The sequence below is a fragment of the Vicugna pacos genome, chromosome 14, assembly GCF_048564905.1.
Source record: "Vicugna pacos chromosome 14, VicPac4, whole genome shotgun sequence".
NCBI lineage: Eukaryota > Metazoa > Chordata > Mammalia > Artiodactyla > Camelidae > Vicugna > Vicugna pacos.
In genome coordinates this window covers 43912538-43933256 of record NC_133000.1, presented here as the reverse complement: position 1 = coordinate 43933256, position 20719 = coordinate 43912538, and the positions used below count along the sequence as shown (strand labels likewise).

General features: G+C 34.9%; 1 protein-coding gene across 1 annotated transcript in view; it reads left to right on the top strand.

Annotated features, from left to right (window-relative positions):
• DACH1 (dachshund family transcription factor 1) overlaps positions 1-20719 on the top strand; it is a 393411-nt gene that overhangs the window by 338580 nt on the left and 34112 nt on the right. Inside the window, exon 7 of the mRNA XM_006210279.4 lies at positions 13319-13470. Within this exon, the coding sequence (XP_006210341.2) occupies positions 13319-13470 (152 nt within the window). The remainder of the gene's footprint in view (positions 1-13318; positions 13471-20719) is intronic.

Below are 20719 nucleotides of genomic sequence, written 5' to 3'. Positions count from 1 at the left end.
AATATTCCTGACAGGATGCTTATCAACTTTGCATGGACCCCCTCTGTCATGGTGAATCCACTATTGCCCAGAGCCACCAACTTACAGATACATGAATCAAATCTTACTGTTTTTTCCCCATACTCACTAGTTCTTTTACTGTACAGGGTAACTACAATATATATGTAATTTTTTTAAATTGGAATTTTAACATTTAGAATCTTAAAAATCATAAGTACTTTTTATATGCTAAGTTCACATTTCTAAAAGAGCAACCTAAACTGAAAGCATTTTTTCCTTTTTTTTTTTTTTTTAATGGAGGTACTGAGGATTAAACCCAGAACCTTGTACATACTAAGGACACAACTGTATCACTAAGATATATCCTCACCCCAAGGAAAGCATTTTATACTATACACTTTTTTTCAGTCATTCAGACTCAACTAATTTAAAATTGAAACTCAGCTGAAATTTGTCTTTATTAATATAAGAACAAAGCGCTTAAGAAATTAACCAGTTTGGACAATAAATTACATCAGATATTCAAACAATCCATACTGAAAATGTATAATGTGCCAGGCACTGAGGTTACACAGGTAAGCAAGAGGGACAGAATCCCTTCTCTCACAGTTTTTCTAGGTTAAACACAATCAAGGAAACAAATCTGTAAAGAAATTTGTTTGATTATAATTTTCATTGATTTTGATTGTTTGAAATAGTCTTGGGAAGATGGTAATTAGTTGATATGGATGGCGGGGGCAGGGTGTGGTGGTGAATTGGTTCAAGCCAGTGAAACTGAAGATGTAGAGCTATCAGGTATCACCTCAGGAGACTTTGCACATTCACCTGCCACACTCCAGGTCTCAGAAGAGTGTGGCAAGGGAGGTGAGAGTGAAGGGACCTATTAAAATACACCTGTGGCATGGAAGGAGTCCTTATGCTTAGTAAATTATCAGACTTACATAAACTTATTTATTTAGGTCAGCAAGCTGATGTCTAGCTTAGGGCAGTGTCCCAGCAGCCTGGTGCTTGGTATCTTATCAGAGCAGAGTGGTAACAAGATCTGTGGGAGCTCCCAATACAAGGATGGAGCACACTGATGAGGCTGGGGGTGGGCTGGGGTGGATCTGATAGACAAAGAAGTCTAGACGAAGTTCTTGTGGTGGGATGTGAGGCAAATTCATGGCTAGGGTTATATGATGACAAAATTCAGGAGAAGCTGAATTAGAACAATGCAGTGGACAATCTGTGATGGTAGCCAAGAACTTTTTTTTGTTTTTGTTTTTTTTTAATTAAGTATAGTCAGTTACAATGTGTCAATTTCTGTCTGTACAGCATAATGTCCCAATCATGCATATATATATATATATTCTTTTTCATAAAAGGTTATTACAAGATATTGAATATAGTTCCCTGTTCTATATAGAAGAAATTTATTTTTTATCTGTTTTTCTATATGGTGGTAATCATTTGCAAATCTCAAACTGCCAAGGATAAATTGTAGCTGATAAATGGATAAGGCATGACACCTACTCCTTTTGAAGTAAATCTCTCAGTATTTTTTGTGTTTGAAGAATCTTTAAGTATACCTTGCTTTTTTTTCCCCAAACATCATGAAATGCATGTGTCAGTTTAAAAGTGATACTTTCATGGTTAAATATCTCTTACAAGAACAGTGTAGACTTTGTTACTATGGTGACATTTGGGAAAGGTTTGGAGTGGAGAAATTTATAGGGAGATGCCTTTATGGGCTACTTAAAGTTAGGGTTGATTTTAGAGTCTATTATACTCATGTTTGGAGTTTTCTAGTCCCATGTGGGGAGAATCTGGAAATTCAGTTCTAAGGTATCCTTGCTTCAAAAACGAATAATCATAAATGTGATAGTGAGAGGAGTCACTCTGGGGGAATCTTGGCTGCTTTGGATGCCCAGGGAGTTGGGTTTCCAGGGAATACATCAAGCCTTGATCAAAAACAGTGAAATAGAAAATCTCTAAGTTTTCTTTCCACTCTGAGATACAATAATTTAAAATTATTTTCTTTTTTTAGAGTTTATGTTACCTGCACATATTTAGACACACATATCAAATTTATTTTTTAAATTCTGGTAAATAGCTTCTATTTTACTCTGGGATGTTTCAGGAGCATAGATTCTGGAGCAAGACTACTTGGGTTCAACCCAGCTCCTCTCCTTAGTGGTCCATTTATCTTGGCAAGCTAATTCGTTTTTACCTCTATCTGCTTGTGTAAAATGAGGCTAACACTAGTAACAACCTAACGATTATTATGAGAATTAAATGAGTGAATGCATGCAAAGTGCTTAGAACATTGCTTTGCACTCACAGAAAACACTCAATATAAGCTAGTTATTTTGATGAGAATGATAATGATCATCATACCAATGCCTCTGACTTTTTCAAAGGATGAGTTAATGAAATCTTTCCTGAGTAGCATTACTTTTATGATAAAAACGTTTTCATTATAGAAAATTTCAAACATGCATACAATTAGAATAGGATAATGACCCCCCCATATACCTACCCATCATTCAGCTTTAACAGTGATTGTCTCAAGCCCAGTCTTGCTTCATAAATTCCCCCATCCAACTCCTCCTCTCCCCTAGAGAATTCTGAAGCCAATCCCAAACATGTTTTTTTAATTGAAGTATAGTCCTTTATAATGTGTCAATTTCTGTTATACGGTGAAATGCCCCAGCCATGAATATACATACATATATTCTTTTTCATTAAAGATTGTTAAAAGATATTGAATATAGTTCCCTGTGCTATACAAAAGAAATTTTTAAAATCTATTTTTATATATAGTTGCTAACATTTGCAAATCTCAAACTCCCAAATTTATCCTTTCCCACCTTCTTTCCCCCTGGTAACCATAAGATTGTTTACTATGCCTGCGAGGCTGAGGCTGTTTCTGTTTTGTAGTTGAGTTCATTAGTGTCCTCTTTTTTTCTTTCTTTCTTTTTTTTTTTTTTTTACATTCCACATAAGAGTGCTATCATATGGTATTTTTCTTTCTCTTTCTGGCTTACTTCACTCAGAATGACGGTCTCTAGGTTTTCCTAGGGCAGTCTATAGAGGCAATAGAAATAAAAGCAAAAATTAACAAATGGGACCTAATTACACTTATAAGCTTTTGCATAGCAAAAGAAACCATAAGCAAAACAAAACGACAACGTACGGAATGGGAGAAAATATTTGCAAATGATGCGACTGACAAAGGTTTAATTTCCAAACTTATTTGATTGGTTGATACCTCTTTATTTATCTCCAGTGTTTATCTCTTAAAAATGAGGATTCTTTTCCTTAAATCACAATCACAGTATCATTATCACCCCTAAAATCCCTTAATATTTATTAAATATCCTGCCAGATTTCACATTTCACAAATTGTCGAATGTGATGTATGTTTGTGGGTATGTATATCCCTGGAGTCATTCAGAATGTTACTTTTCTACTGTATTTCCTCTAAATTGATGCTATAACCTTCCATTAAAAAAAGTGAAAATTTGCATTCTGGGGTTTGAAAAAATTGGGGTCATCACTCTCGGTCTTGTTTTGTCTGAAAAATGAAAAATGTCTACCAAATTATTTCCAAAGCTACTTCACGCTTTTTGTAACTTCATGCTCATTGTAGTCTAAGACCCACGTACAAATCCGAGTTTAAATAATCCACAATGCCAGAATGATTTAATACTTCAGGGGAAGAATTTGAGAATTGTTCTATATTATTCACTTAGCAATAAGATTCATTTTGGGTTTGGAGACTCATAAATGAAATAGAACCGGAGTATACCAAGCCATGACACACTATGAGGGTGCCTAGTGTTTCTCCTTTTCTCTCAACTGCTCAAGTAATATTCATTTTGAAAAGGCTTTGGATTTATGTGACACCCTGTTCCCCGCCCCCCGCCCTCTGAAAATTCTCAAAGCGCTTTTCAGAAACTCATTTCTGGCAGATGAGAATTTAAGTAAATTGGCCAAGGTCACAGCACAATAAGGGCAGAGTTATCAAGGCAATGCAGTTTCCTGCTTTTGCCACCATCCATGAAATTAGAGTAACTCCACCCCTTAAAATGAAAGGGTCTGCTTTTTATTTTTTCTGAAATTATAAAGCATGATTTGGATTTCTTTTTTTTTACCATTAACTCAGACTCTCAAAAGTGGTCTTTTAGGGCTATGAAATGTTTGTGTGTGCATCATTGTAACAACTCTAACTGCATATATTAGACCCTATCCAACTTTGCCTTAAAGAGGTTGCATTTTTTTGTTTGAGCTGAACCATCAGATTTTCTTTTCATGCAACGTGACGTGATGAAGCAGCTATCTGTAGGAACAAAACTAGTTCACTTTCTGTGGGCAAGCACAGACGGTAAAGTAGATTATTAAAGTACACAGAAATAGAAAATTAGATCAGAAGTGATGTTTTACTGTGAGGTCTTCTTTGGGCCCTTATAAAATGAGAAAGAAGTAACCTTGTTCTATTTCTGAGTCCTGAAAAAAGCCTCATAGCTGGCATATCACCTTTAATTAGGTTTCTGCTTTGGGGAAGCATTTTACCAGCCCCCTTTCATTTATTTTTAATGATGTTATCACTAACAGGCAAACAGTCCCTTAATAAAACAAAAACAGTTTCTATATAAAGCCGGGTGTACATGTCCTGAGTCAGTCATCTAAAAACAAATGTTATGATTGTTTCCGTTGTGCTCTTAGAACCCTTAATGGCCCTACTGTGCAGATATGCAGAACACAACCTCGGAAATACAACCGTGTCTGTTATGCAGCTTTTAATAAATGCTTTTCCATGTTCACTTGCAGTATCCGCAGTGAGGTTAAAACTACAGGCACAGGGAAAAGACAGAGAGGTCAAAGAAGGGACTCTCTTCAGCATAAGCTATACCAGCTCTTTCATAGACACTTAAGATTTATGACTTTAAGAAACAAGTAGGTGTGAAAGCCACCCAAAATATTTTAAAAGTTAAATCAGTGTGTGTGTGTGTGTGTGTGTGTGTGTTTAATGATTGGTACCATTTTATTTTGCCAAGAAATTCCAAGTTGTAGGAGGACAAATAAATCTCTGCACAGACACCTGAGTGCTTTCGTGTCATCTCTTTTGCTGCCAAGGATATTGGTGAGTTTGCTGTCAAGGCCAAGTTTGGAAATATTAATATGTAGCCTTATTTAGAGTTTCCTCCTTGCATAGATTTTTGAAATACAGATGCAGAATAGACTGAAATTAAAGGCTCTCTTTTGAGAATAATGGTAGAAAATACAAAGCTCTCAAGGGAGCTTAGGATCCCTATTCTCCTTGGCCTGTTACCCCTGTGTGGTTTCCTCATACTCCCCTCCCACCTTCCCCTGTTTAGATATTGCCCAGTATTCAATGCTCACTTCTAATGGACCTGGCCACGACCATTTTATTTTTTCTTTACTCTGCTCTCAACTCGCATCATTGAAATATAATCTCTTCTTTTGCTGAATAACTACTGGGTGCCATTTGAATCAACCTTTTGGCACATAACCTTATTGAAATTGTAATTGCCTGCATTTCTGTTATCTTCTTCCTGGAGCTTCCTCCTAACCCAAGATAATGTCTGTGAAATTGCCTTGTAATCAATAGAGTGGTTTCCCAGTAGAAAGTATTTTTAGGATGTGGTGTAACCTCAGGGTAGGGAGACTACATCCTTCCCATTTCTGCATTCTGTACTCCTCCAGCTTTTGCCTCCTCTCATCTCATTCACATATCCTTTCAACAGATATTGATAAGTTCTTACTCTCTGTGAGGGAGCTGAGATATATGTTCTATTTCTTCCCTTAAGGAGTGGCCCCTCCCTAACTTTTATCAGCGTTTCAAAGGTAAACTACCCAAAAGTCAAGAACCGCTGTTAGAGATGATGCTGCCTATGTGTGTAATAAATACTTTGTGCATTACATTAGGCAGGTCTGTGAGCTGGGTGTAGTTTTTGGCACATCCCTGGCATCCTGCACAACACGCACAATGGTCTCCTTTGCATATTAAATTTTTCCCTTCATTCACTCAGACTTGAAACCCAGAGTACTAATGTTGTTTCAAGTATATCCAAGGAACCTCTTGAGTGTTTTTAGGCTTCTCAGTCTATTTCTCCAAAATCTGCACTGTTTTCTTTTTTGTGTAAGTCAACCTACCTGTTTTCTTTAGGACCTGCTGCCTGAAGAGAAATTGATAAACTCGTTCATACCCTTTGGCTTTCTCTCAAGTTATTTATATCACAGTTAATTTTAAGTGTTCACTGAACTAACTCAGGCTTAGTTTGCATAAGGCTACTGTAGTAATATATAGTGATAATGCTATTATCAACATGATATTTCATCATCACAAGCCTCATTAGAGAGAACTAATACAGAAACCACAAGCTTACGGCTCATGTTACAAGATCAGGGTTACTTCCATGGTGCACAGAAGCCAAGTTTACTACAAAAGGAAATTTCTAATAAATTTAGAATTTTGTAAATTATTCATATATTTATTAGAAAGTAGAAAGCATGTTAATATACATAACTTAATTGGATTTAAACTATAATCCTTTGAGTTTGTAGTCACTTATTTAATACATAAATCAAATGAGTCTCATAGAACATAAGAGATAGATTCTCTGCTCTACTATTTGCTAATACTCGATAAAGCCAGGACTCAAACTCACACTCTGAATCTAGCTTTTCATTTTATCATAATTGTATCACATTATGGTGACAGTTTTATTAAAAAAATAGAGTAATTTTAAATCCAGAATTGGAAAAATGGGCTTAAAATTGAAAAAGAGAAATAAACAACAAGGCCATACTCTATAGCACTGGGAACTATATATTCAATATTGTGTAATAATCTATACTGAAAAAAGAATTGAGAAGTTTTATATATGTACATATATACATATATACATATATATATGAATCACTATGCTGTATACCAAAAACTAACACAGCATTTTAAAGTGAATATACTTCAATTAAAAAAAAAAAAGAAGTAAGCCTTATTTCATGATATTCCTAGATATTTTATAAGAATTAGAATAGATACATGAAAACTTGTGACCACTTTTTGATTTAAGATTACAAACTGGTATCAGAATTATTAGTTTTTCTTGTCAAATTAAATCCAGGGTCCTAGAGTCGAAATGAACTGTGACTGAGGTTAGGACTTAGGTCAATTTAAATGATTGTGTTTTATGTCTGGGTATAAGTTTCAAACATTTTTTTTAATGCCAATTCTTAATTTTTTTAGCTTATTCATGCCTCTACTCCAGTTGAATAATGTGGCTGATGAGTTTACAAAATATCAATAAATTTAACTTTATATACAACTGTGATGGGAATTGATAAAAATGAGCGAGGAAAATTTGTATTTGTATAAATAGCTATTCATTTTTCAATAGAAAATTGAATTCTCCAGAATTTTTGTCAACCTTTTTTTTTTTTACTTCACCGGTATAGGAATATAGCCTTTTCATGAAGATTTTCAGATCACTTGTAAACATTAATTATGACGACTTTTCCATTTCAATAATACTGTTCCCTACTTCATATCAATATGAATAATTGTGAATTCTCTTAGAATATATGGTTCTCTAAAAGCGAGTATTTTTCTACTTGGAATTTATAGTGTAATAAAAGATATCAGAGACAAAGACATACACACACACTTGAAAGAGAATATATAATTCAAACCCAAAGGGATTAGTTATGAAAATAACAACCGAGTTAGATTTTTACTAACAGGAAAGAAAACATTTTAAAAAGTAGAGGCCCACTATTTTTTTAAACAACATTGTTCCTTAGGATATCCTGCTAAATTGTTATGTGTGATAAGATTGGAGGGAAAAAGCCTGTCTCACAGAGACATCAATCTTAGTGATAGTCATTTATTGATAAGTGACTTAAAATATGAGTAGAATCATGAGATAAAATGATGAGAAGAATGAAATATCATTTTTTCATACATCATTGATTTTGGAGTTTTAAAAATATTTCTTCTCTTTTTTGCTTTGTCTTTATATTTCAATTGATGTTAATTGATTATGTGTTGTTATAATGGTCATTATATTTGTTATATAATTATTAAAATGTTAATCAATATTGTGTTACATAATTATTAAAATGTTTATCATTATTTTTCTCGTCAAAAGATGAAATCATTTGTTAGTTTATAATGTGTGCTGTTCTAGTTTCTTTTAGAAAACCACTGTGGTTCCCTATAACTAAATTAACTACAAGAATACTTTAAAGTTAATAACCACTCTTTCATAGGACTTTACAAACAACAAGAACTCTTTTGAGACATGGCATAACTACTGATTCCCTATGGATGTGGAGTACTTAAAAAAATTGTGCCCTAGTTAACTCAGCTTTCAAAAGTGCGTACTTTATTCCAGGAAGATGTACCTATCACTGTATCAAATTTGCTGTCTTAGATGTTGTGTGTGCCTGACTTACAGAGTTTTCAAATTGCATCAAAATTTATCAAATTTTTAATTTGATAAAATGAAGCAAGATAATTTAAGGCTCCTTATAAAATGGAGTTTGTAAGCATAAGTATAACCAATAGCTTTCTCTGAAATTTTGTGTTTGCATGACTCATTCTTTTTCAGATGTTAACTGGATAGTCATAACTCTTCAGAATTTGTAATTAGAAGATATTAAAATTCTGATTCCAAACTCATGAATTATCACTCTCCAGTCAATATAGGTGAAACCTCCACTTAACTAATTTTTATAAGAAATAATACAGAATGTGCAATTTTAGATTTGATTAATACTAGAGTTTGCCTCATTCAACCTGCTAGTTGTTTTTTTTTTTTCAGTTGAGAAAATTGTAGCCTGAAGAAGTTGTTACATGTCCAGAGTAGCTGATACTAACTGGACACTAAATTATTTTCATTATATGTCCTATGGTTTTCAAAAGTAGTATGCACTGTTTTAATTATCTATAGCTGTGTAACAAATTGCACCAAAACTTGGTGGCTTAAACCACCAAATATTTAAAATCTCACAGGATCTGAGTATAGCTCTTGTTTAAGATCTCATCCATTTGCAGTTATGTTGTCAGCTGGAGCTGCAGCCTTATCTGAAGGATCAACTGGGCAAGAGGAATCTACTTTCAAGCCAACTAACATGGCTTATGGCAATCCTCAGTCTTTTGTCCCATGTTCCCACACAGGGCTCTCATTACATTACAGCTGGCCCCCCACCCCCTGAGCAAGAAATGTAAGGAAAAGGAGAGTGATAAATGAAAACTACAGATTTTTACAACTGAATCTTAGATGTGACATCCCATCACATCTGTTTTATACTATTTGTTAGATCTAACTCAGAGTAAGGGGAAGGTTCTCTACAGGTGTATAGGAGGGAGGAATTATTAGAGGCCATCATAGAGGCTACTGGGTACCTACCACATGTCCAAGAAACTGCTTTCCAAGTATTTGTCAAGTAAATGAAAATGTTTATTTATTATTTAACTCTTTATAGTAAAACATCTCATAGATAATGAAATTGGAATATGGATTCTTGGTTGAACAATGGTATTCTGTGTATATTATTCCTGCTGATTTTGTCCTGTGGTTATGAAAAAGTATGTCCTTGTACTTATGATACATGCAGTGAAATCTTAAAGATTAAAGAAGGAAAATGGTTCGAACATATGTACACATGCACAGAGCAAGCGAGGGAGAGAGACCAATAATTAAAAACCAAATATGGCAAAGTGTAAACAAATGTTGAATTTGAGGAAGGAGCTAGATTAGTTTCCCAGGGCTGGTTTAACAAATTGGTAGCTTAAAATGGTAGAAATTTATTTTCTTAAAGTTCTGGAGGCCAAGAGTCTAGAAACAGGTGTCAGCATGAGTGTGCTCCCTCCTAAAAAGGAGAATCCATTCTTGACCTCTTCTAGTTTCTGGTGGCTGTCAGCATTTCTTGACTCTGGCCCCCAGATTCCAATCTCTATCTCTGTCTCTACTTTGCCTCCTCCTCTTCTCTGTAGATCTCTTCTTCTGCCTCAAATCTCCCTCTGCTTTTCTCTTGTAAGGACACTTGTTATTGGATTTAGAGCCCATCATACATCAGGGTGATATCCTCATCTCAAGATTCTGAACTTAATCATATCTGTAAAAACCTTTTTTCCAAATAAGCTAGAATTACTAGGATCCAGGGATTTGGCATGGACATATATTTTGGAGGGCTGCCATTGAATCCACTACCTTAGAAGTATATAGAGATTCTTTGTCCAGTTCTTCCAACTTTTCCATAAGTTTAAAATTATTTAAAAGCATAATATTAAAGAACAAAAAAAGAGATTACGTTATTAAATGCCATTGTAATTCAAAGCGCATTGCATCCAACAAGCTAACTTTCTTTAAAGATAACATTCTTAAAAATGTACAGATGTATCAAATTGGAATAGGTGCTTTGTGAATTTCTGCTTCATCATCATTCACTGTTTGAAGTCAGTGGAGATTATGTGATGTCAAAACTCTCTTCCGTGTTGTCTGGCCTCTCACTTTTGCTTTAATCTTCTTAAAACATTTAGGATATCAAAGGTCACTTTTATTTCAAAAGAAATAACTATGTTCCCAACTTTACTATCTTTGTAGGAAGACTAACTGCAACTTTCTATGATGTTAACTTCCGCAAGATGACAACTTTTTTCGAATAGTAGGATCTTGAGGCCCAAAGGAATGTTTTCATTTTGTTTGTTTGATCTCTGATTAGTTTGTTTGTCTTCCTTTCAAAAATGCATGTCTTAAGAATCACTCTTCTTTTTTTTTTTCTTTAGTTATCATTGTGCCCTACATTTAATTGAGTTAAAGTGGCTTTACACAGGACCTCCACTATATAAAATGACAAATGAATAAATCTAACCAAGTAATTCTATACCAAGTGACAGTCTGTTAACACTTACCTGAAGCCATGAGGACCAAGATCAATTCCACTGAAGCAACTGCAGAAAAAAAACATGTACATACACACAAACACACACACACACACACACACACACACACACACACACACTCCAAATGCATACCTACACATAAACAAGGAACAATTTAAATCCCATACTGGGAAAACATGGAGTAGCTAATGGAAAAATGATGGAAGACAAAAAGCTTTACTAAATATAGGAATTAGCCACTTAACACCTGGGATTCATCACTCGAGTCCAGATGATCCTCTTAAGACTTGCATATTGCGTTTCTCACCATTATTTCTCCAGTGTATAGCACGTTGTTTAAGTTAAGTAAATACTGGTAATATTAAGTAAATATTAAGTCCATACACACCTAAATGTTTATATCATGATTGATTTAATGAATGGATTCACACAGTAGCCAAATGTAGTCAAGCATAAATGTGCTGAAAAATCAAATAATCATGGAAATGATGAAACTTACAATCAAATGTGTATGTGTGTGTATACATACATTTGATGCTTTTTTCTTGGACAACCTTTAAGAATTGTGGAGTCATAGACTCTAAAGCTGAAAGCAAACTCAGACAGTCCTCTGGTTCTATGCCTTTTTTCAAGAGACAAGTAATTATTATCCCCATGATCTATTAAGCCACATTTTTTTCAGCACGTGACAGCTAAGGTGATGCTGATCAAAAAATATTACTCTTTATTCTTAAATAATTTCACATGCACATACATGTTTAACAAGTGCTTTTTTGGAGCTATTAGGAGAAAACACAAGCAGCCTTGGTTTTGGTCTGGAGGAATAATTTATGACAGCTAGGTAAATGATGTCCAAGATCACCTTGATCACATTAGCCATGCAGTAGCCCTACCTCTGCACTGCCATCTTTCTTTAACCCTAGTGACAAGTGTGATTTAAAAAACACACACACACAGTGAGTCTTAATCAGGCTGCTTACTCTGTTTCTTCTTCTAGTACCTGCTGCCTCAGATCATCTGTCAGTAAGTTAACAGAGGAGGGAGTGGGCGGAGAAGCTACAGAGGAGTGAGTAAGTGAGCGGGAGAGGAGTGTAGTTAATAGAAGGCCTTGTGTCCATCACTCCCCTCCCCAGCCTTTCTTCCCTTTTGGTTCATTAACTGGAAACACGGAAAGGTGAGGGAGAATGAATTTAACTGGTTCTGACATTAGTTAGAGGCAGAGAAGTAGGGCAACTTCCATCATATTTCTGCCCCAGAGAGCGGTCATTGGAAAAGATGTTGTGCGCTTAGGTATTGTAACGAAAAATAAAGAAATGATTCAGAACAGTGGAATCAAACTATAAGCATAAAGGCAAGTGTGCTGAAGCTTTTAGCCACTTGCAAAAATTGAGAGATACTATCAGGACTGTGCAAATACCTTGCTCTGATTAATTTTCCTGGGGTGAAATAGAAAAATATTTATAAAATTGAGAATCCTGCCATGAATGAAATTTTCTCCATGATATAATAAAGTAAAATAAGCCATAACAGGTGTCTCTCTCAAATGAAACTGTAAAGATGTTTAAATAATAAAGAACTGAGTAAGAAGGTTTTACTGTAAGAGTAAAATGAATCTGTATTTGGACATTGCTCTAAGCTCCTTACAATGTTAGACAATGTTCAATAAACAAACTAATTTATCTTATAGAGCCTTATATTTGATTTTCTAAATGTTGTGTTGGGAGTTGCATGTGACTGCCCTTCTTTAGACCCCTTTTTATGTATAAAAAGCTGGTTTTTTCAATGATGAGAGGTGTTCAAGTTCAAAAGAATTAGATTTTTAGTTTTAATAATATTGAACAATTCAGTTATAATTGAGAAAATATATTTGACTCCAGTTTTTCTTTTTAGTTATGGAATTAAAGATTTCAATTGCATATTCGTTTGTAGATTCCTTAAGAATAAATTTGAACAAGTCATTGATATATAGTAAGGGTTAATTGAGAAGGAAACACTAGTATACAAAGCATTTCTCTTTATTCGAAGCTCTAGAAATATTCTATTGTCAATCCAAACAGAACAAACTAAAATGAGATAATTGGGAAGGTGCCCATAAAGTCAGCCTGAATATATTATCACAACTATATATGAGATAATATTTGTTTTAAAAAGATTCTATGGCACTGTAAACTCAGTCTCATTAGAGACTGCATTTAAAAGGCTTATAAAGTTACTCATTAATGTTATCTTGTTGTATCTCCACAGCTTTTTCATTAAAGAAAATTCAGCAGAAAGCATTTTCTCCTGATAGCAGGAACCAATTTGCAATAAATGTTCTGGAAACCACTAGGGAAGCCATTACTGAGGTCTAATAAAAACAGACAAGCGTAACTTGTTCTATATTTTTGTTTCAATCACATACAGATGAGACCCCGCTTTCCACACCAACTGCGAGAGACAGCCTTGACAAACTCTCTCTAGCTGGGCATGGACAACCACTGCCTCCCGGATTCCCATCCCCTTTTCTGTTTCCTGATGGACTGTCTTCCATAGAGACCCTTCTGACTAACATACAGGTAGGACTTCTTCACCATCTGGAAGAAAAGAACATGAAATACTCAGTTGTAAATTTTTCCCGAATTCATACTCTTCCAGCTTGACCGCCTCTTGAGATTGAACCGTGGCATTGAACTCTTTCTAGCACTTGAAGATTTTAAACTTACTACACTAATCCAGTTGGTTTAAATATACTCAAATATGTGACACCTGAATAAAACCTTAGATGAAAATGACCTAGGAGTTTTAAAAATTATTCTGCCTAAATGCTGTCCTAGTCGCCAATGAACGGGAGGAATCTAACTGTTTAAGTTTGCCTGATTTACTAAATGACAGTACCTCAGTTCTAATAAATATTTAGTTATTTTTAAACGGCTGGCCTTCCAAGGAGGAAATGATATGTTTAGTCATTTCAAATATGTCTAATATGAAAGAATAAAAAAAAACCCTTCTTTCATAAATAAATTTATTTCAGTTAATAGGATTTCTTCAAAGAACAGACTTCAAAAAGCCATCCAGAAGTTTCCACGGATTTCCTATGTGGTCCTCAGGATGTATATTTTACGTACAGTACATTATGAATCAAAAATACTTAGAGTTAACAATAACATAGAGCATGGAGCCAAAATAATAAGAGTGTTTGGGATAAAAGAAAGCATAATTTTCTTGCCCACACATGAAGTGATCATGTGGGCCCCAGATGGAGATTTTTACTATCTACTTCTCCATCCTCAGAGCAGCCAGTTGTAGTAAGAACGTGTTCGCAGACATTGTGCTGGAAATTTCCTTCTTTAAAGTTTTACTCTTAGCACTCGACCCTTAGTGATATTTTTCTATACACATTTCCTACCACATTAAACTTTCTCCCAGTAGAAACGTAATTAATTTTATTTACCTCTCCAAGGACATAAAAGAAGGCCTTGGATGTAACATATCCTCTCATCTATTAATATGGCATTTTTAATACTAATGTAATTAGAGTCTCCAGAACTGTATTCAACTTTAAGGTTTTCTATCTCAGCAATTGAAATAAATCATCAATCTCACTTAAACTTAATCAAGGCCAAATAAATGATTATATTTTAAGATAAACATAAAACATTTTTTTCCCTAAATCTGGCCCATATTCTTGTTTTCTGAGGGAGAGTTTTTAATGAATGTCTCTTTTGTTAAATGCTTTCAGAGAAGATCCTTCAACATTTCCTCATTGAAACTCTGAGACATAAGGGAGCAATTCATTTTCTTATGTATAGAATCCCATACGAAGCAGAGTATTTACATAAAGTTCTCCATCAAGTTGTATGTATCTTCACTAACTAAAGCTTCTTTAACCAGGAAAGTGGGAATGTAATTTCAATTTCAGCAGACAAAATATTTTTGCATAAACGTTGATCAGTGTAAACCAGCCTGCTCACCTGAAGAGGGGATTTACATAGGGACTCTTGCCCTGTGTGTGAAGGCCACACCCCTAAGTCAAATACTGTCATTTGGGAAGTGTTTATTCCCCCTCCACAGGCACGTAATACTCAGACTGGAAATGTTATGTGTGTTACCCCAGATTGTAATAATTTCTTTAAAGAAAAAGAAAGGAAAAGTTCAGTTTTAAAATGTACAGATTTTAGACAATTTATTTTATTGAAGGTATCTCTAGGTTTAATATACTTTCTAACCTTCCAATCAGCCTTGAGGACATATTTTAGAAAGATTTGATCTTGAGATGATAGTCAGGGGAAACTAAATTATTTATTTCTAGTTCCCAAATCATAGGAATCTGGATCCAATAAAGTTAGAACACCTACAGTAAGAATACATCATTAAAAATAAATTATGCTTGTTGACTTCAGTCTGACATATATGTATGTGTGTATGTATATAGAAGTAGCTATTATATATTTACTTGTATAGATTTAATACATATACACATGTATATGTGAATGCATATATGTGTACGTAAAGTGAAATAAAGATTAAAAATCTTACTGAGTTCCATGCACCGTAATATAAACACACAAAAATGTAATACATATGTACATATGTGCATCTACACATATACACGAACACTGGACATACATGCTGGATTTATGTTCAGTAATGGTTTCATATCATTTTGCAAAAGGTCATGGATGCTAGCTCTTTTATTATTGCCACGTATACTGAGTTATAGTAATATCCTAGGAATGGTATAGAATGTTTAAACAGTCATGACTCTGGCTTATTGGGCATACAGTATAAATGTGTTTGCTGTCCAAATTCTAATTTGGATAATTACATTCTGTCTACCTCAATTTCCTCTGCAATTTCAATTATATATAATGGGGTTTTCTACTTTGTTTCAAATGGTAACATATTTTTGGTGTGATAACTTTAAAGTTCCATATTTCCTTTGAAGGTATTTTATCACAATGGCAATGAAAACGAATTGAGCTGAAACTATTTACACTTTTTAAAATCATACAATTGCATGTTTGAAATTAAAGTTTTATTATGTATATTTGCTATTTTAATTTAACCCAAAACTTCGGGTTATATTTAAATTTAATGCATGTATAGTCCAATTTTTCTCAGAATTAATGACCAAAAAAATCTTCAAGGTAATGTTTAAGGAGTTATTGCTCTAATTTTTAACTCATGATAGTCTATCGTTTGATCATTTTCAAATGTAAAATTTATAGTGGCCACTACAGATGTCCCTTCCATGACATTATGGAAATTGAATTTTCATAAATGTTATTTCTTTGTGCTTTAAAAGAGGGCCAGTAGAAATACTGCATTACTTGTATTTTAAAATACATTATGTACACAAAATATAGGACAGAGAATAAAGAATATATATATCATATATAGTATAAAAATACATGTAGTAGAAAGAATATATATGCTGTATATAGTATAAAATATATATTATATATCTTTGGCTACCACATTTTGGTTACCTTCTGGAACTAAACTGTTTTTTTTTCTTAAAACTTGGGTTTTTAGAAATTAAAATTAATAATGCATAGATATTTACAATAAAAGATAGTCATCTCACTTTAGTGAAGGACACAGATTCATTCTAGATTTTGCCTTTTACAGTTTTTAAAAATGTATTTTATATTGAATTTTACTTGTTTTTTTCAATGTGGGAGATCTTTCATTATGGCTGCCTTACTCAATGTCCATGGAGAACTCCCTGTGAGATTTTTAGGTGAGGAAATGAGATATTCAGTATCAATTTACTGGATGTGACACCTTTGATCACTGGCTGCCATTTGAACACACTGAAAGGAGAATTTACCCACTGTTCTCATTCTGAGCATCCATGCTATAAATCAGACCTGGCATTTATTTGTATGGAGGATTAGGAGCAAATAATTTACATTATTTATCATATTACAAGAATTATTTTAAATGGCTTACAAATATTAAAATCAGAATAGGAAAGTAAGTAAAAAGTAGAAAGGTAAGTGCTGAAGGCATATGACATAAGTAAATATATGATAGGAGTTTGGTTCACTGAGGTTTGTCTATACAGAGGTATTAAACAAACAAAAAAGACTTAAAAGAGATGCTGAAACCACAATGAGTGCCAGTCCCTAATTGATTCACTACTGTCTAATAACTAAACATAATCCAACTGTGGTATTTAAGAAGTATCCTCTACTTCTATTTTTAAGGGAAGACAATGAAAAATAATTTGACCAAAATACTCTGATTATACATACTCTAGTCTTTATATTTCAATATCATGGCCAGTAATGTTATAGTCTATACAGTTTAAAAGAAATTAATAGTCTTTTTCATTTGCATTACTAATATATAATTTCAATTACAACAGAGTTTGACAAAAGAGTTGGTAGGAAACTTTTCAAAAAGATAAACAACAAAATAGTACATTGGCTTCAAAATACGGGTAGACTAAGATCAGATATACTGATCTTGCATTATATCTCTTTATCTTTAAACATAATAATACATTATATCTTCTCCCCTTTGTTCCCATTACCACATGTGGAAAGAGATCATTTTAAAAAAAAACAGTAAAATATAGCCAATATTTTAAACAGTTTACTCTAATGAAGAGAATAGCATTAATTTCTTAAAAATCCAGACTATATATCTTGTTTACTAATTTATTCAACAACAACAATAACATGAATAATTTAAAAATCTACTATTTCTTGAACGATCTTAATGTGTCATTATGCAGGAAAAATATTCCTGTGTGTCTCCCCTCCTCTGCTTTACTACAACAGTGCTTCACTTCTGACACTTCTCATCACCAAGAGTCTGGTAGTTTTCCTCACACCAAGCAATTCTGCAACACCGGCTGGGTGCCCTACGATTTTACTCAGTTCCAGCACTATGTGGCGATAGTATCAGATCCCACAGGTTAAGAGTTCAGTCCCACAAGAATGCTCTCTACCCCCACTGCCACTGCCAACTGCAAGTCCAAGTTATAGCCTGTCCTTGTGACCAACCAGCTACAGACTGAAGGTTCTCACCACCCTCTTCACAGATTCAGTTCATTTGTTACAGCTCACAGAACTCAGGAGAATATTTCACTTACTAGGTACCCAGTTTATTATAAAAGGATATAACTCAGGAACTTCCAGATGAAAGAGATGCTTAGGACATGTTATGTGGGAAGGGGCATAGAGCTTCCATGCCTTCTGGACATACCACCCACCAGGTACCTCCACATGCTGACCAGTCCAGAAGCTCTCTGAACCTCACCCATACTCAGGGGCTTTCCAAAAGTCACCTTTACTAACCTAAATTCAGGTATAGTTGCAAGGGGCTTATTATGAGTAACAAAATACCCTTTTTACCTTTATCATTCATATCACTTAGGAAATTCCATCTATTATAAGATCTCTAGACACCAACATCCAGTGTAGGTACCTGGAAGTGCTTTTGTTGGAGAGTTCATGGTTAATCTTAAGACTTTGGAGAACAGTAACTATATGACATTAAACCAAGTATAGTTGTACCTTTTGTCATAAGAGCTTTTGTGAAAATGCATTAAATGATACTGTTATATCATATATATATGCGTCCTTCGCAGTGCACAGGTTGAATCGCCCCCGCAGCCACCCAGGGCCCCACCCCAGGCCCCACCCCAGGCCTGAGAGCTCCTCCTGGGATGGGAAGAAATTATAAGAGGGACAAATATGGGGATGAATGGGGTGGTTCTTCACTTTCCTATCAAGAGAGAAAGCCACAAATGTGGAGGGAGGGAGTAGGGGTGATTAACAGCTGATAGCTGAGCAGAGGAGGAGTGCCCAGGATGGGGGTTAGGGGGTGGAGGCTGCTGGGTGAGTAAAACAAGTAGCCCCCCCATCCCCAGCAACCCTGGCCCTGAATCCGGGGCCAACAACCCGGAGGACGGCTTTGCCTCCATTTGCGGGAGGTAGCCTTCCCAACTGAGAGGAGGCTGGACATTAAAATCCTGCTGAGAATAAAATTAAGGAGTTTGGGGAGAGTGCTGCTGGGAGGAAAGACCCTGGACTTGGGGCTTCCCCTCTGTCTTTTAAGGGGACAACTCCTCTTTAGCAGGGAGGGGACAGCTGCTTTGCCTGGGTCCTGAAGCCCAACTGTGTGTGTGTGTATATATATATATATATATAGTCTACAAAAGCTCCTGGTTTCAAGGGACACAATTCTTTTTCATCCTGGGGTGGAGGTGGGGGGGAAACACTAAACAAAGAAGAAAAAAAGGTTGAATCAGCTGGGAAGTTCTGATCTAGGCTTAGTCAACTTACTAGTTTGGGATCTTGGACAATTCACTGCTCCTTTCTGGACCTTGGTTTTCTCATCTTTAAAAGGTTTTAGTTAGAATGGCTGATGCCTAAGACCTCCTTCAGCCAGTGTAGTCACTCTCATCAGAAGAACAAATTGCTGAGCACAAATTTGGTCACAGGAGTTTCAGCGACACTCGTGGAACCTTACTTGTCATCTGGTTCTGAAATAAATTTGTACAAAATACAAATGTGGACCAAGTAAGCTTTTCCTCTAGGATCTAACTAGCAAATTAAGAAATGTCTCTTTTATTTCAGTATTACTTGAAGTCCCCTTACACAAGCAGAGATTTGTATTTCCTAGGCTATAGAAATAGTTGGGATAGTCCTAGATTAATCACAGAGTCACAGTGTCTTTAATATATGTGTATTTAGAGAGGGAGAGAGAGAGAGGCTCATTATCCAAAAAATGAAAATAATTTAATTTACATGGTAGATCATTTTAGGAAACAAAATATGTGTGTATTATGACAACCATTATGCCTGTCTCATAGAAAGGAAATTTGAGGTTAAACCACATTGTCCTTAATAATTACTGTGCCAAAAGTGATGCCTAGAATGCATTTCTTTAGAATTCTCATTGTCTAGCTTCAACATTGTAGGAATGGACCTCCCCTTGGAAACAAATTCATGTGTTAAGCCTCGTGTCTTTTACCGTAAATCACATTGTCATCATAGAATTTTGCTCGATACTGCACGTCCACGTGAGACCCAGCACTGAGTGTGACCTTTCACATATGATTTACCTGGAAAATTCACAGAAGTTACACAAATCTGAAAGTACTATTATGACTGCTGGTTACACTGGTGTCCCAGTGATTTGTAGGTGTTGTGAACACGACTCGCTATTGCTTTTCCCAGCCCCCTGCTGCATTGAAATTTAATCGGTTTTCTGTATTTTTTGCAGCAGAGCTGTCACAGGCAGTAACATATTTTTGCATATGCATCAGTTTGGCTCTAGTGCAGATTTTTGTTCACACTGGACTCCTACTGATGTGCACTGATTTAAAGTCTAAAACACGAAACTTAATTTTATATAGCTTATAAGTAGTCCCTAGAGGGTACTGGATCCTAAAAGCTAGTATTGTTCAGACATATTCAGTAGGAATAGGTAATGTATTACGATTAGCGACATTAGCAGCAACTGTAACAAAAGGAAACAGTAAACATAAATGCTCTTAGCAACTTCATACTTTACAACAAATATTAAGACAAAATTACACAAGTTAGAGTTGTAGCTTAACATTATTCAACATGTTTATTCATAATGATTGTTTCATATTTAAAGAACACCAAGATATTGTGTTTTGTCAGCCAAGGACAATCATAATTTAATAGTAATTTATTTTAAACAGCTACTGATAATACAACCAATCAACACATTAAGTGGTGCCAACATTGGCATCTTGCTAAATAATCTCTAGACATTGCACAGAGAGTACATCTTTCAAAGATAAGTCAACAAGAGCAATCAGAGCAGAAAATTAGA